Genomic DNA, 17,961 nt, shown 5'->3' on the forward strand with positions numbered 1-17,961 from the left:
TTATCATGAAGGAGTGAGAACACTCCAACAGTGTAAATTTAGCATCAGATATATGATTTATATTGGTTTTACTATTTACAAATAGAACAGTAAGAAATGAGTACATATTTCATAATAATTTATTTTAATAGCTAAAAAAATAAAAAAAATAAGAACTTTTTAACAGTGATATTATTTCTGAATAAAATGTTTTTATTCCTTTTATGATCATTATATTAAAATAGATTTTTAGTCAAGCCAATCAACGCGTCCAGCGGCTTTAATAAAATGAGGTAACAAAGAAAAATAGTACAAACATAGACATTTCGACAAATTATTCGACAACATACAATAACAGAAAAATTTATAATTTTCATATCAAAATTTAAGGCTCGTGGGAACGGTGTTAAATTAATAAGTATTCATATAGAAATATAAAAATAGTTTTGCGAACATTATTGTATTTCTAGATTTTTTTCCCAATCAATTTGAATGGAATGTATAACACATTAGGGATCACAAATTAATATTTAAGAGCAGAAGGCATCAAAAAGATATCGAAATCTTTCGAATCACTACTGAGGAAGGCGAGACTGAAAAAAAAAATCACAAACGGTTTCATTGTCATAGGTAACGGAGAGGAGTTGAACGACAAATTAAATTTGAAATTAAATATCAAATTGTTTTTTCCGATTACTCAACATTTAATCGAATATAAATTATTATTCGTTTTATAAAAATTCAATGTAAACTTTCAGTAAATAGAAAAAAAGGTTTTTAAAACACATTACATGCAGTAAGATGAAATTAAAAAGAAATCTGATTAAAAATACTAATTTTTATAAGAATAATGTGATGTATTTATTTATATAAAAGCATTTATTTGATAAAGATTAAAAAGATATAGAAATAATACATCCAAAAAATGTGGATGATAATGTATTATTATTTTCTTCACGATCATTGTCAGTTCATAATTCCATCGGACACTCCCATGCTCTAAGCGTGCTTTCTTTTAATCTTTTATTTATTTATTTTCGTGATGTAAACAGCAGTTAATCATAAAACACCATTGGTAAGTATCACGACGCATTCTTGATGACCAGTAGAACACCTGCTTTTTTTGTTTCTTTTTTTTGTTTAATGTAGGTTATCATTCTCAAAAACCTGTGAGAAAAATTCTCTTCAAGCAATATGTCTCTGCCTCGATACCTGTTACGAAGAGGACCACTCTTTTTTTAGGATTACAAATATTATAAATATTGTTAGAAGTGAATAAAATATACTTTTCAATGAAAAAATAGTCACTTTCCGAATGTCTTAAAAAAAAAATTGAAACACAGGCACGTAACCATAAAAAGAGTTTGGAAACCACTAATCGATGAAATTTTCAAATTGAGAAAAAATGGACGCGATATATACCTATAACGAAGAGGACCACTCTTTTTTTAGGATTACTATTACTACAAATATTGTTACAAGTGAATAAAAACTATAATGACATTTAAGACTACAAACATTTGCACTTTTCAATGAAAAAATAGTCACTTTCCAAGTGTCTTAAAAAAAAAATTAAAAAAAACATAAACCACAAGCACGTAACCAAAAAAGAGTTAGGAAGCCAGTAATTGATAAAATTTTCAAATTGTGAAAAAATTACCGCGATATCTATTACGAAGAGGACCACTCTTTTTTTTAGGATTACTAATACTACAAATATTGTTACGAGTGACTAAAAACCATAATGACGTTTAAGACTAAAAAATTTCCACTTTTCAACGAAAAAATATTCACTTTCCAGATGTCTTAAAAAAAAAAAAAAAAAAAAAAAAAAAAACCTAAAGAACGCAAGCACGTATTGTAACCATAAAAAGAGTTTGGAAATCAGAAATCGATAAAATTTTCAAATTTCGAAAAAATGACCGCGATATCTATTACGAAGAGGACCATTCTTTTTTTTAGGATTACAAAAACTACAAATATTGTTACGAGTGAATAAAAACAATAATTTTAAGACTAGAAACAAGTCCATTTTTCAATGTTCAATGAAAAAATAGTTACTTTTCAAGCATCTTCAAAAAAAAAAAAAAAAAAAAAAAGAAAGAAAACAAGTAAGAAACAAAAAATAGAGTTTGGAATCCAGTAATTGATAAAATTTTCAAATTGTGAAAAAAAAAATGGTACAAGACAATCTAAACAGTAAAAAATATCACTACCGAGAAAAGAGTAGACTGAAATTATTTTTATGTTCTGATAATAAAAATAATTTACTCATATTCATGAACACATAATAATAATTTCAATACATAAAAATAATTTATTCATATTCATGAAAATTACTACAAATTATAATTTTTGTACTTAATTGTCTTTCCAGCGCGGAATGGCCGATATACTTTTATTATATTTTATTCACTGAAATGCATTTTATGAAAAATACAAAACTCTAATTTTTTAGGTTTTAAGTATTGTTTGAAAAATTTTCAAACCTAACCAAAATGTTTAGAATAGCTTAGCGAAATTTTTCTTAAATATTTAAGACTTTAAAAATGAAATTTGTTAACTAAGTTTCATAAAATATATTTAATCAAAAGCATTCCAAAATATTGGTAAGTAACTTAATAGGAAATTAATATTCAAGTAAATCTTCATTGTTTAGTGCAGGCAGGTAAAGGAAGTAGAATCAGACTCCAAACATAACGGGAAGTTATTTTATTTGATTCTGAGGCAAAGAAATAAAATGCGCATCCGCTGCAAACGATTTTTTACTTGATATATGAGTCATGGGTGGACACAGCTCAGGAATAGTGCTCATTCAGATATATGAACCATGACGCAGAAAACGCCCGAAAAATCAATATACCATAGCGTGTTTTTTTTTCAACAAGTAAAATCAGGAAGGAATAAAAAAAAATTAAAAAAGACGCCTATGCTGATTGAAAAAAAAAGTCTCTGTTTATACAAAGATCACTCACAAAGGTTAGTAAGTAAATCAATAATAATGATATGGCAGACATATGGTCTGAAAAAACGATGAAGATATTCCTTACGCAACCTTAAAGCTCTCAACTATAACAAGATTTCTCTATATTTTTTTCATTCCTTCTTTTTATTTATTTTTTAGATATACCCTTGGTGGGAGGAGAAAAAAAATTTGAACCAAATTTATAGTCAAGTAAAGTCATTAGAAATGTGGTAATCGGCAAGCATCTTCAAGATATTGCGATCCGTAAAGTGTTTTTATTTTATTACAACAATAAATATTTACTAAAAGTTATTTTTTGCATTGAATTATCTTTGGATGAACGCATTTTATAATAATGTGCAAAATTTTTTCAATTGACTCAAAAAGTTCTCGAGATATGATGAAATAAGCAAAAATACAATGAAAATTAAGTGCTCCAAACTTTAAACAAAATCAGATCATTAAATCAAAAATTATTCAGAGTTATCCACTTTTTTTCCCGCTCCGTACATCTCTGATTTTTTCATTTTTTATAATTTGATTAAAATCGTATATTTTAAGACGTAAAAACTATTACAGTCCAACTCGTTTATAACGAGCACAAAGGGACCGTAACATATACTCGTTAAATCCGAGTGCTCGTAATAAACGGGTACTTAAGACAGGTGTGCAACCAGAAGAGGGCTTGGGAGGTCAAATGATTGAATTTACTTAAAATTGAATTAATACTTACTTACTTTAATTACATTAATTAATTTAATCGCGTTTTTTTTTATTTCGCGCACATTTCTTATCATTTTGAAAAAAAAGATAAGACAGAAAGACTAGAAAGATGAGAAAAAAGATTACAAGCCGGAAAAATATTTCTCGCTAAAACCGGGTCTTGCTCGTTAAAAGCGACTTCTGTTCCATAGACTTAACATTGATCCAACCAAATATTCTTGTTTCCCTCGGTAAATCCGAGTTCTCGTTAAATCCGAGCTCATTATAAACGAGTTCGACTGTACTTTAAATTTCGTGGTTTCAATATTTTCAAATTTAAAATGGCCAGATTTATGCCTCTCTTTTTCGAAAAGGGTTTAAGACGACGTAAATTTTTAAAAGGGAAAAAACTCGTTTTATTTTTCTTACAAATGTGCGAAAATTATAACAACTTGGCCTGGTGTCATAATTATTTCTGCATGCTTAAGGAATTTTTTCCTGATTTTCCAATATGGAAAAAGCTCAATACAGAAGTTTTTAAGTGATTTCACTAAAAAACATTCTACAGCACTAAAATAATTCCTGCTGTCGTAACTTTCATCTACGTACTAAATAATCATTACACACACATTTCTACTGGTACAATTTACGCTTACATAGTTACTCTGAACTTCACACTAACATAGTTACTCTGTACTTTCGCCCTTTGTTTAAAAATTAAAATATTATCGCGATTAAGTCAAATTATTTTACAGCTGTAGATAAAAGAACAGTTGCTTAAAGATACGAGTAGATATGAGTTAAAGCTTTACAGGTTTACTCGAAATAATTCTTAACAATAAATTAGATCCACAATATACTATTTATTTTCCAAGTGTTATCTAAAATAAATAAATAAAAAGATTCCTCCTACATGCTTTTTTTATTTTTCAAATCCAGCTATTTAAAATTTAATAAAACAGCAGATTTTAACTTTCATGTAACCATAAAGCAGAATTGCTCTTTAAATTAAAAGTTTGAATGAAAAATGTTGTAAATTTGTATCTGATTTATTTGACACGTTTATATTTTATTTTTTATGCAACAAAAGCTTAGTTTTGATATAGTTTCAAAGGAAAAGATGTTTTTCATCATAGTACATAAAAACATTAAAAATAAGTTTTTGAGAGTGGAGATTACAAATATTAAATAGAAGTATCTGAACAAGTCAAAAAATGGTACATGAAACCTTTTTAACTATAAATGTCACAACTTTGTATGAGAAAAACCAGGCATTAAATCAAAAGTTATAAAAATGTTAAAAGTTATTTGCATTTTTTCTTCTTCATAAATATAGACAGACAAATCAGTTTAAAAACAGCCACAAGAGTTCATCCTAAGTTTTTTGTATGTATCTAGCATGCATTAGTCAATTATCAAAAATATAATTTTCTTCACGTGTTAGTTTTGTTAAAAAATAAATCTATATTTTATATAAATTCTCTTTTCTTCCTTTGCATGTTTCTTATAATAGGGGAAAGAAAGATTTTTAAAAATATAAAAAATGACGTTAACAGAAAGACGAACATCTATATTCTTAAAGTAAATTTGAGCTTGTGTTATTAATTCCACAGTGAATACCATGTTATGGTAATAAATTTTCAAGCTCGAATTCTATTACCCTGACATCAATCAGTGGCGGTCATAGATGCCCCCCTCCCCCGCAAGATTAATTAGTGTATCCTTGTTAGACTTACCAAAAAAATTTGTAAATTATAATATGAAACGAAAACCCTATAAAAAGTTATTCGGGCATTTAAAATCATCCATTTTATTTAATTTATATTAACTAATGCATTTTAAATTTAATTATTTTAATTTATATATTTCAATGCATATATTTTAATTTAAATTAATAATTAAAATCGTAATTGGGTTATAAAGACGGAATTGAGAAAAGATATAAAATTCATTCATATTCAAACATTGTAAACACTTACCGATTTACCACGTTGCAATTAAATTTATTTTAATACAAGAAAAGACAAAGTTTAGAAACGAATAATTATTATTATTTGTAAAGTGAATCAAAAATTATCTTATTAATGAAAAAAAAATTTTTTTTATTGTAATTTGGAATATTATTTTTTCTGAAGGGTGCTTCTTCACGCCTCGTGTTCCTCCTTTAAGCTTATTTACCTTTTTATTCCCTCTTTTGCTTTTGCGACAAGCTTAGTTTCATTACTTTGGATGCGTCATATCTTAAGTATTTTTTTTTTTTTTTTTAGCTTGAGTTTGGCACATTATGGATGCATACAACTTTTATGATATGAAATTCGATAACATTGGTGGCTGACTTCATAATTGCTTTAGAATAATATTAATAGCTAGAGTAGAATGAATAGAGAGACAAACACACATAGACTTATAAATGTAATTTTTTTCCAAAATAAAATCCTTCCAAAAATAAAATAAAATCGCCATTACTAGCAGTAGGCAGGTACACGCAATAAGGCGATTAAAACTCATGTTTTAGTAACGTGAAACATAATTTTGCAGATGTTAAGTGTGCCTTGACAGCTAATCAGATTACAGTTATGGGTATCGATTTTATGTAGGGTAAAATGATTTAGTGAGTTGTCGGCTTAAAATAACTCAATATTGTATTGTAAATCCAATTTTAAAGACAGGAATTTTCTATCGGGACGAATGTGTCACCTATATCAAGTTTAAAAGGCATTTGCGTCGGCATTTATATTTAGAAATATCGAATTTTTTTCTAGTTTTATTGATGTCTAAGAAAATCAAATTAAAACCGCCAAAAAGAAAAGAAAATTAGAGAATTTTGTTCAATGACTGAACGTTTTGCGAACGTTAAGTCAAATGTCAAATTTGAAATCAAAACCATAACTTTTAGATGGAACTCAAGACTTTAGCCATTTTGATTTAAGGATTGTGAATTTTACTTTATAAATGTTTGAATTACATCAAGGGACGTTAAATATGCTTCAACCGGTTACATTTTTCTGCATTTCTGTTTTTCATTTGCAGCCAATGGTAAGTTTTCAATTTATACTAATCTTGTAAACACTAAGAAACTAAATATCTATACATAAAGTAAAAACGTAGAGAGGAAAAAAAACGTTCTTTTTTATTCTAAAAATGTAAGTATCCTTTTGCATTCTATAAAATTAAGAAATATTTTCGTTGAAAAATAGAATTTTATTAAAAAGAAAATAAGTAATTTTCAATTTGTGTGCTAAATTTAATTATAGTACCGCATCATGAATTTTATTATTCCCTCTGCAGGAATATCTTCATCCCCTATCCGACCCTTGTCGAAGAAGCAAGTATTATGAAGAAAATAATCATCACTCTTAACTTAAAAATTATCTTAACGACCTTCCATAAATAAATACATGATAGTTCACCTTTTGTTCGAAATGTGATTGACGTTTTGTAATCACATTTCTTTGAAGAATGTTGTTAAGCCAAAAGTAAATAAAAAGAATTTTATCTTTTAAACTGGAAACGTTTGAACTAATTTACCTGATTATTATCTGAATCTGACTGCAATCTACTTACTTACTTCGTTGTTAATAGTTAAATGCTTATCTTCTTTAGATAGAACTGATCAAATAAGATAATTTATAATTACTAACTTTTTCTTTCCATGCATTCAATCTGTTTAACATGACAAACAATCTGATAAAAAAAAATGAAAAATGATATATGCATTTTTAGTAATTAGAATGGTGCTGACTATGGAATTTCACAAACTATCTGATCAAAAGACAGAAGAAAAAAAATATTTCTAGCAATTAAAATAGTACTGACTATGAAACCTAGGTGCAGACTAAACGGCGAATTCACGCCAATTTTCTGCTAACTAAACAATTATAGCCGGAACAACAATTATATGGATTTAAAAAATTGTACAGATGTGAACAGTGATACTGGTTGTTTGGTGCTTGTTAGGAATGGTTCAAATTTATTTAGAAAAAATTCGGAATCAATTAGTACAAATTTAAATAACTTTTTTTATAGTTTGGGAACAATAATCTTAATCTAACTGGATCCGTAATTATTTCAAAATTCGATTAGAAAATTTTATTTCTAAAGAAAGCTTGGAGCTTTTTCCTGGTAGGAAGATACTTTTTAGGAAGCAGATTGAGTAAAGTATCTCTTTTAAACATTTTATTTAATAATCGTCATTGAACAGCCGACCCCTGGGTTTACGGCTACTAATGTTCAACTCTCCGAGGTCGAATGAGATATGCTGAAAGTTATTCTGCCTTCTTTTACCGTAAGGTAAATTACTAAATCAGTTACTAATGCTGACACTCGCACGTGATGCAGAAAAGTTAAAATTCAATTTGAAAAAGCACTTTCTTTTTACCGAATAGAAGAAAAAAATCATTCAAGATAATACGTGCTGTGTGTAGCAAAAACAAATTGTGATGTACTTAACGGTAAGATAAACTGTGACACACGTAGGCCAAAAGCGGCTAGAGGCTAAATAACATTGAATAATCAATAAATAATTCAAACAATAAAAAACTATTTAAAAAATAAGTGTTGCATTATGAGCTTAAGTCAAGAAAATTAAACAGCTAGAAACAAAGAAATAAAAAATTAAAACATAAATAAAAGACAAACAATCAAAGGAAAGAGGCAAGACTAACCCTTTGACGCAGATGACATGGTTGTCCCTTTTATATATAAATTTTCTGATAACTACAAGCAAAAATATATTTTGATATTTTTTAATTCTAAAACAACAGTCGAATAGATTATTAAAAAAATTTTTAGGTTATCAGAATTATATTTTTTCTAAAATATAAAATAAAAAAAAAATTTTTTTCTCCAATCATATTCAAAAAGTTTATCAATTGTGAATATCTGTTTCTTTTCAATCCAAAACAATTGTAAATAAGTGCAAATTTGTTCAGTTGAAAAATTATTGTTTGGAAGTGAGCCGTGTTGGAACACGGCTCACTTCCAAACAATAATTTTGACACGGCTTGGAACACGGTTTAACGCAGAAAAGGACACCGGTGTTTCATGTAGTATTTCATAATTATAAATTATTAAAATGCTAACTATAATATTTTCACTTATGATTTAAATTAATACGAAATAATGAAAAAAGTAAGAAAAATATGTTTAATAAAAAAATCTGCATCAAAGGGTTAATAAAAAAATATAAACAAAGTTACTGATGTATTAAAATCAGTTAAGAGGAAAGAATTCATAAGTGTTAATCACTTCCAGTTTCGATTTCTTATCAGAAAATTACAATTAATTCTACCCCGTATTAGAATTTCTAATTTTTAAGCGATTCGTCTTGTTTTACTAGTTAAAATTTTTTATTCATGCCGAATTTAACTTCAGAACATTTTAAAAAACAGTACGTACTGGTTCAATTCCATCACTGGGCAAAGGGCAATAGCCTTTGCTGTCCAGCTAAATGGGATATCTATTAAATAACGAAAAATTTCTTTTTTTGGAAAAATATTAGTAATTTACAATTGAAATATTAATATATTCAAAATGATAAAGAGAAAGATCATCTAAAAATTAAAATTTCATTTAAATGAAAAGAAAAGAAAAATATTTTCTTGGAAATATTTTTTACTTTAAATTTGTCCCTTTTTATATGGAAATGAATTTAAATAACATCAATTGTCAATTTATTAAGTTAGAATACAAAACTTGTTAGTCAAGCGTACAACTTACCAATGAAAGGAAAGTAAATAAGCAATTGTGTTTTCCCAGATAAGCTAAACTGAAAGTCAGTTAGAAAGGCTGCATAGCGGAGTAAATTGGATAAATAATACCAAGGGCCTCACCACTGCAGGAAAACGATCTCTCGTCAACTGTGTTTTATCGCGATGAGTAAGCCGGGTGTCACGTGCTTCCGGTTCAAATTACATGCTTCATTTTTCTAAAAGTGTTTTAATTACATCGGTTTAAAGTGATTTTTTTTACAATGTTTAAAAAAACGTTGTCGGCATAGGGGTTTTATTGTATATTCAGAAGTAAAAGTAATACATTATAATTTTTGATCGAATGATCAGTTTTTTAAATGATAATCTTCAATCATAATTGTTTATGAGGTGAACCGGGGTTCGAATTCCAGTGACGGCTGGTCGATACGAAGTCCGCATCCGGCTTGCAGCGACCCCAGTGCTGAAGCAAAATATCCTCAGTGGTAGACGTATCATTGGCTAGGGTCCCCTTGCCGTCAGGCTAACTGTGGAAGGATTTCGTGGCTTTCCTCTCAATGTAACACAAATGCGGGATAGTTCCATCAAAGAGTCTTCTACGAAGGCAAATTTCGCCCACTACTTGATCCAGGAGTTCTCTTTTCTTCTAAATTAGGTTCAAAATTACAAGGCTACGGAGATGGACATTACTAGTCGTAAACCCAAAAAATCGAGTTCAAATCCAGCTGCTGATGATACGAATTTCACATCCGGCACGCAAAGACCGCAGTGCTGACGTAAAATATCCTCAGTGGTAGATGGATCATGGGTTAGGGTCCCCTTACCGTCAGGCTAACCATGGAAGGGTTTCGTGGCTTTCCTCTCCATGTAACGCAAATGCATGTTAGTTCCATCCATTAGTCCACCACAAAGGAAAATTTCCCTCAACACTTGATCCAGGAGTTCCTTTGTCTTCTGGTTTGGGTTCAAAATCGCGTGGCTACGGAGTTGAACATTAGTAGTCGTAAACCCAAAATTGGGTCGGCTGTTCAACGACGGTTATATATTAAAATAATGATATAATGTTAAAAAAATTTACTTTTTCTGTACTCCTTGAAAGTTTTCTACACACCTTCATAATTGCAAGTTTTCTAAAAGTTGAATAGTTTTTGAGCGGCGAAACAAAATGCAACGTTTTGTTGAAAGCCTAAAATAAAAGCGGCAGTTGCTCTTACTATTTTTTAATATAGAGTTACAAATAATAATGCATTATATTAAATAATCAAAACAATACTTTTAAAAATTATAATTTTTATGTTAAAGTTTAGGTAATTAAAATGCTATTTTTGTTCAAAAAACAGAACCGCAATTTTTTTTTTAAAATTGAAATGTTGTCTATTCATTTCAGTAAGAAAATAGTTTAGACTATAAATTTCTTACTATGAAATTTAAAGAAGAAAGAAGTAATAATAAATGTAAGTAAACAAGGTGATAAATGAAGTTGATTGGAAAAAGTTTGAATTTTACGAGCTGTTTAAAAGTTATTTTGAATTTTCTTAATCCGAATTATACTCTTAAAATAACGTATAAAGAGAAATATTTTTTATACAAAATTTCTTGATTATTGAAGTTTTGAGTATGATATTAAAAGTGTTTTTTCTAACAGAAATTATAAATTTTTTAAAAAGAACATTGATTTCAAATTTTATCTAAACAGAAATAATTCATTAAAATGAAAATGCTGAAATGATGCTATGATCTTGGTTTCAGGAAAAGAAAACTTACTTTTTCCAAACTTAGATCCCTAAAACAAGCTCTTTTTTTCCGTATAAATAAAGTATATGAATATGAAATAAAAGAACATTTTAAAAAGAACATTTATTTCAAATTATATCTAAGCAGAAATAATTCATTAGATGAAAATGCCGAAATGATGCTAGATCTTGGTTCAGGGAAAAAAACACATTTAACAAAATTAAATGCTTAATTTTCCAAACTAAAATCATTAAAACAAACTCTTTTTTGCCATATAAATAAAGTAAATAAAGTCAATTTATAGTTTTTAGATCAATTCGTTTTATATATAATTACGTTTTACGGTAATGATTTTGTAGCTTTATGGGAGGCCATTCACACAAAGGTAACATAATCCTTGTTCCATTTCAATTTATTTTTCTACTAGGGAAAATAATAATTTTACCTTTTCATCCTCTAAAATAATACTTTCAAAATTATAATTATTTCAATAATTCTAAATTAATTATATCAAAATTAACAAAAAATTACATTGCTTTATTATTAATGTTAAACCTATTGTGGATGAACAAGTGAAGTTAGAAAATGTTCGATTCTCATCTTATTCTTAACTTACTTTAAACAAATAAATAATTTTTTGAGGAACAAACAAAATTTTTTTTAAATTGCTTTAATATAGAATAGTTAATGCGCGATTATGCAGTTTAAAATGGAAATTCGAGAGTGTACTAGCAACGTAAAGAAGAAATTTAGAAGAAAAAGAAATTTAAGGTCTACATTGGAAAAAAAATCTCTACTGAAAAGAGAAAAATAAGTTATTTTATCGTTTTCTGTGAAACGTATTAAATCTTTTAAACATTGTTATGATTTATTCTTTCTGAGTAGTTTTAGAAAATTAATTAATATTGTTACCTTACATGGAAATTGCTTAAAGAAAGATAAAAATATATATGCTATACAGCGATAAACAGACGATTTTTTTTTTTGAGCAGACGACTTTAACTTTATAACATTATTTAGGATTTTTAGTTATAGAACTATTTAAGATTTTAGTTTGGAATGGAGCAGTGACAATAAAGAATTACTTCCTGTTAAAAACTACTAATTAAAACTACAATTTTGATCAGCAAAAGCATTTCTTCATTAATAAAAAAATTTTCAGAAGAAGTTTTAATACTTCGAATTTTCGCAGAAAGGTAAATTTTGTATTTATTTTAAAAAATATAGTCTTTCAATAATTTAACTGTTGAAAGAAAATGCTTACTTTTTTGCATTAAAAGAGTCATTATAGTTATTTTAAATCTATCTTTTAATTCAAAAATCGTAATTGATGTTTCTTTATGAAGAGCTTCATAAAAGTTTAGTTAAAGATAAAAGAATTCATGATTTCAAATTTGATTTTGAAAAGCATCATGGAGAAATTTCTAAAAGAATCTGTTGGAGTTGTTATTATTTTATCAGAATTATAAATTAAGAATATACTTTAATTATTTTAATATTGCTATCAGAAAAACGATTTTTATTTTAAAATTAGTTAATAAGTTTTTATCTTTCTTTTTTCTTTTTAAGTTTTAAATAATTGTTCCGCTTGAAGCTTTTACTTATATAACTTAAATATAATAATAATAAAAGTTTCTCTTGTAATTTTTTGCAGAATTAAATATATGTATTAAGCTATTTATTTTTTGATGATAAATATTCATTAATTGATGATAAATATCCGAATCGAAGATTTATGTACTAAGCAATAATAATAATAGTTTGATAAACTACAAACTTATTTATTCAAAATAAATAATGGTATATATGCAAGATAAATCTTGAAGTCTTAACGTTGAAAAAAAAGTTTAAAATGCAATAATAAATTTAAATTTTCGAAAATTGTTTTAGCAGTGATTTTATGAAATCGTGCTGTATTTTGGTTGTTTAATTAGTTTATTAGTTAATTATTTACTAGTTAGCTAATTAGCTGTTTAAAGTGAAAACAGTATCTAATCACACAGTTTCACAAATATTAGTGAAGCACTTAAAACTGTTCTTTTCTAGAGAAGAAAATGTGACTTAGGTGTCATTCAAGAATTAAGCAAGCATGGCAATGTAAAACACTTGCCAGCAGTTTTTTTTTTTTTTTTTTTTTTTGCAAGCTGAATTTTTTTTAATTTAAGAAAATTTTGGAAATAGGGAGGTTTTAATGTTTTACGTAAGCATAGCTCATAGCCATTGTTAGAAAAATAAGCAAATTACAAACCCCTTTCCCTTTAGGTGCTATTATAATATTCGAACTGCCCCTGTTCTGTTGGTGTTAATTTTAAAACATAAAACTATAACTAAATGAAGAAAATTAGGCTAAATCCAGTCAGATCATATCATCAATTTTTATTAGAGATCATGAAAGATGCCAATACGAAGTTTAAATTTTTTAAGAACCATTACTAGCAAAATTTATTGTGATAACATTATTAAAAGAAATTGCTCTCAGCTGCAATATTAATCACTTTTAGTATAGCTAGAGTACTAATATTTTAATTGAAGCTTTGTGTTGAATGATATCAAGAATTCCAATCATTCAAGCAGAATTTGTTGTCATATTTTCACTTATTAGATATATTGTTGAAAGAAATTTTGAACACTTTTCGACGAAAAGTAATCAAACTGCAACTGGAGCTTTGTCCCTGATGACAATACAAGTTTGCAATGATTTCCTGATCGCTAAAAACAAAATTTATCATTATATTATTTATCGCTTTAAGCGATAGATAATATAATGATAAATTTTGTAATACCGGAATTTACTTTCAAGCTATATTCTGAGCGTATAATGAGCTAAATTTATTTCTGCATCTCGATTCTTAAATACAAGAGAAGTTTAATTCGTTTTTTGAGTGCTACAAGAAAAATTTATCGTATACCGTCAATTGACATCTTGACTATTTTTCGATTAGCTACAATACTTCATTTTAACTGCGGCATAATGCTGGGAAACAGTACAAATATCAATGGTTTCCTGACATTTAAAATTAGAATTTATTTTGGAATTTTAAATAGGAATTTTTTTCAATCGAAATTCTGACTACTTTCTAAGTAGATGGAGTGCTCAAATTTAATTAAAGCTCTGTTCTTAATGTCAATAGTAATTACAATTGTGTTAAGAGAGGTGAAAAAATTTCTCAACTGAAATGGACAGCTGGTCAATTTTGTTTTGTTTCGCAGATAAGTTTACTATTAATGGAGCTTAAAACCAAAACGTTAATATTTTATCTCTGTGGTGTGATCATGGGATCACCACAATGTTTACTTTTCCTACTGGGCTGTCTCCAACAGGAGCGCCCTCTTCATTGCCTTTGCAGGATCTCTAGGGCTCGACTCATAGCTCGTCTTTAGAGATTCTTGCAACCGCTAAGGAGGGGACGCTATCTTTTGGAGATAGACCAGTATTCCCCGTGGATCTCGAATAGTTGGTTGCTTTCTTAAGCAGCAGGATAATTTTTTTTTTTTTACCCCCTGTGTGCTCTAGAGTTTAATCATTGATTTTTACCATAATAAGTTTTTCCTTATCTCCTAATTATTTGATGCATCAGGTAAATTCAGCAAGAAAACAATTATTATTCAAATGACTTAAATTAAATTACTATCTACTCCCTGGAGCACACAGGGAGGATCCAGCATGCACGTGGTGCAGTTAGGCTCTTGTGCATTGATGAGCCGTTTAATGAAATGAACATGTTTCTCAAAACCGAAATGAAATAGAAATGTTGAATAAAATGCCTTCGTCTACAAAAATCTGTGTTTTTCATTTGAATGGAGATATACAACTTCTAGCACAAGCAGATGGCGAATGATCTTCACCACATGGCCCTTCCATCAACCACACCTCCCGACAATCTCATAAAAAGTTCTCATCTTTGCTCTGAATATACAAAATAACTGGTTCTGAAGAGTGCAAAGTGGTTTTCCGGTTCTCAAACATTCAGAACGCAGAGCTTGTTACGAAACAGTTGAACTTTGTTCCTTGCATCGGAGACCACCTCACTAAAGAGGCAAACAAAAACGTTCAAATAGCAGCAGCAAAGAGGCTTTACCGCGTTCGCCTTGTATATTTCGATCACTTTCGAGCACAATTGAAATTGCAGTTTAAGGGAGCATTCACACTACATGCAATTGCCCTAGATGCACTTGCGAAAGCTTAAAGGACAGTTCTCGCTGAATGTAATTTATTCGCAACTGTGAAAAAGCATGATTGGCGTATTTTTAACGCGTATGTATTTTCCACCAATCAAGTTCTCGAGTGCATCTAGTGTGAATGGCCTTTTAAAAACTAGTCTGAGGAATTGCTTGTGCGTGCACGATTCACGTTGACGTATGATCACATTTTTGAATGCATGAACTGAGAATGTTCCAAACCGAGGACAGATAAAGTGCACTCTCGGTCCCTTCGCTAGCTGATTAGAGTATTCATCCATTTACTCACTGACCTCTGCCAGTGATGCTTGACTTCGGTGATCTACTGGGATCTACAGCCACTCTCAGACTCTCACTAAATGTGGTTCACGCACTTCCGATCGTCGTCGAGGGAGAATGAGAACTAAAGTGATGAAAAATATTTTCTGCCGTAAATACTCTTTAATCAGGTTCATTTTTTTCAGCTGTGATTGAAATTGTGCGAAATACAGTAGTTGAGAATGGTTTTTTAACGATCAGTTCATTATGGGACTTATGAATGTGCTTGCTTTGTACTCATCAAGACCTTTTCTAAAGCTTTACTTTTTCCTCGCAAGATAACGCTATCTATTTACGAAGTTTCGGCAAGAAATAAATTAAATTCGATAAAATAAATTAATCATTTCTACTTTCTCTTTTTATTGACGTTTGTAACTAAAATAATTAAATTGATTAAAATAAAATAAAAACACTGTAGAATATTATTTTTTTCTTTTAATTAAAATATTTCTATATTTTAACTGTCACTGTGATATACAACGCTAATGCATCGTCGGCGTTTGTGATTGTGCAGTATCTGTTTCACTTTGTGTGGCTATTAGGTTGTAAAATTAACTGCTGATCAGTGATCGCGGTATATTATTATTACTGCATTCGCTATGAGGTTAATAATTTTAGTAATCTCTCTGTTGTATTTTGAAACTCATGCCAAACAGTATTTCGTGGAAGAATTTTCGGATGATACGTGGGAGAAAAAGTGGACTCAATCCGAACATTCTGGAAAAGAATGGGGAAAATTTGTCCTAACTCATGGTAAATTCTATGGTGATCCTGAAATTAGCAAAGGTATACAGACTTCTGAAGATGCTAGGCATTATGGCTTATCTACGAAATTTGAACCGTTCAGCAATAAGGACAACACATTAGTGATCCAGTTTACTGTCAAACATGAACAGAGCATTGATTGCGGCGGTGGCTATGCCAAAATATTTGACTGTAGCTTAAAACAGACTGATATGCATGGTGAAACACCTTATCTTATTATGTTTGGACCCGATATTTGTGGACCAGTTACTAAAAAGGTACACGTAATCTTCAATTATAAAGGCAAGAATCTTTTGATCAACAAAGAGATCAGATGCAAGGACGATGTGTATACCCATTTATACACTTTGATCGTTAAACCTGATAATACCTACATTGTTAAGATCGATAATGAAAAAGTAGAAAGTGGTGAGCTTGAGAAAGACTGGGATTTTCTTCCACCAAAGAAAATAAAAGATCCTGAAGCCAAGAAACCAGAGGATTGGGATGACAATCCTAAAATTGAAGATCCTGAAGATAAGAAACCAGAAGATTGGGAACAGCCTGAATACATTCCAGATCCCGATGCTGTGAAACCTGAAGATTGGGATGATGAGATGGATGGTGAATGGGAACCCCCACAGATCAATAATCCAGCTTTCAAGGGTGAATGGAAACCTAGACAACTGGATAATCCTAACTATAAAGGACCCTGGGTACACCCTGAGATTGATAATCCTGAATATGCACCTGATCCATTCCTTTACAAATATGATGAAGTTTGTGGAATTGGATTTGATCTCTGGCAAGTAAAGTCTGGAACAATTTTTGACAATGTTCTGATTACTGATGATGAAAGTGAAGCTGAAAAGCATGGCCAAGATACGTGGGGTGCTATTAAAGAAGCTGAGAAAAAGATGAAGGAAAAGCAAGATGAAGAAGAAAGGAAGGCCACTGTAAAGAAGACGGATGATGATGAAGAGGAAGAAGAAGATAATGAATTAGATGAGCCTGATTCTCCAGATGCCAGTGAGGATGCAAATGATGCTGAAAGCCACGATGAACTTTAATTTCCCTATTCTTAAATGTAATGAATTACAACTAAACAATACTCATAGACATTCTTAAAAGCCATTGAACATAAGACTGCTCATATTTATATTTCATATGCAAGGACCAAAAATTAATTCATTCAAAATCACTAAACTTTTTGTTATATTTAAATCCACTTTTTATTACACGTGATTGTGCTTATTTTGGTGACTGGTTTGAATTGTTTTATGATTATCTAGTGAGAGAATAGTTACAACTTAGCATTTATTGCATTGTCACAAGCTCATGATCAACAATTTTCTACTTTATATCATGTAACTTATGTATTGAAATCTTCATTAAATCTCGTTATCATTTTTCAGTGGTGTTGAGTATAATTTTCTCAGTTTTTAAGAATATATTGAACATTACCAGACAAATAATTTTTTTTTAACATTTAGTTTTAAATTTACTGCAGAGATTTTTTTATTTTAGAGAAGGTTTATTACCAGTTAGAAATATTTTAGTGATAACATTATTGTTTTTATTATAATTTTTGAAAGAAAATAATTAAGTGGCTATTATAAAGATTAACAAGTT

General features: G+C 29.1%; 2 protein-coding genes across 5 annotated transcripts in view; one reads left to right on the forward strand and one right to left on the reverse strand.

Moving 5' to 3' along the window:
• LOC107441910 (uncharacterized) overlaps positions 1–9,506 on the reverse strand; it is a 68,897-nt gene extending 59,391 nt beyond the window's left edge. For 3 of the 4 annotated variants that reach the window (XM_087160782.1, XM_087160781.1, XM_087160780.1), the window contains exon 1: positions 9,365–9,499. The gene's annotated coding sequence lies outside the window, so the exon portion shown is untranslated. Of the gene's footprint in view, positions 1–9,364 lie in introns of all 4 variants that reach the window. The other variant, XM_087160783.1, reaches the window with a different exon arrangement.
• A 6,537-nt stretch (positions 9,507–16,043) lies between these two features.
• LOC107441912 (calreticulin) lies at positions 16,044–17,743 on the forward strand. Its single transcript, XM_016055320.4, has one exon. It carries the CDS (start codon positions 16,185–16,187, stop codon positions 17,397–17,399), a length of 1,215 nt encoding a protein of 404 aa, XP_015910806.2. The 5' UTR covers positions 16,044–16,184; the 3' UTR covers positions 17,400–17,743.
• Positions 17,744–17,961: the final 218 nt, after the last annotated feature.

Source organism: Parasteatoda tepidariorum, chromosome 4 (genome assembly GCF_982258835.1).
Source record: "Parasteatoda tepidariorum strain Cologne lab strain chromosome 4, Ptep-v5.0, whole genome shotgun sequence".
Taxonomy (NCBI): Eukaryota; Metazoa; Arthropoda; class Arachnida; order Araneae; family Theridiidae; genus Parasteatoda; species Parasteatoda tepidariorum.

What these genes read in the sequence shown, in the direction of transcription:
- LOC107441912 (XM_016055320.4), top strand. Translation starts at nt 16,185, where the DNA reads ATGAGGTTAATAATTTTAGTAATCTCTCTGTTGTATTTTGAAACTCAT.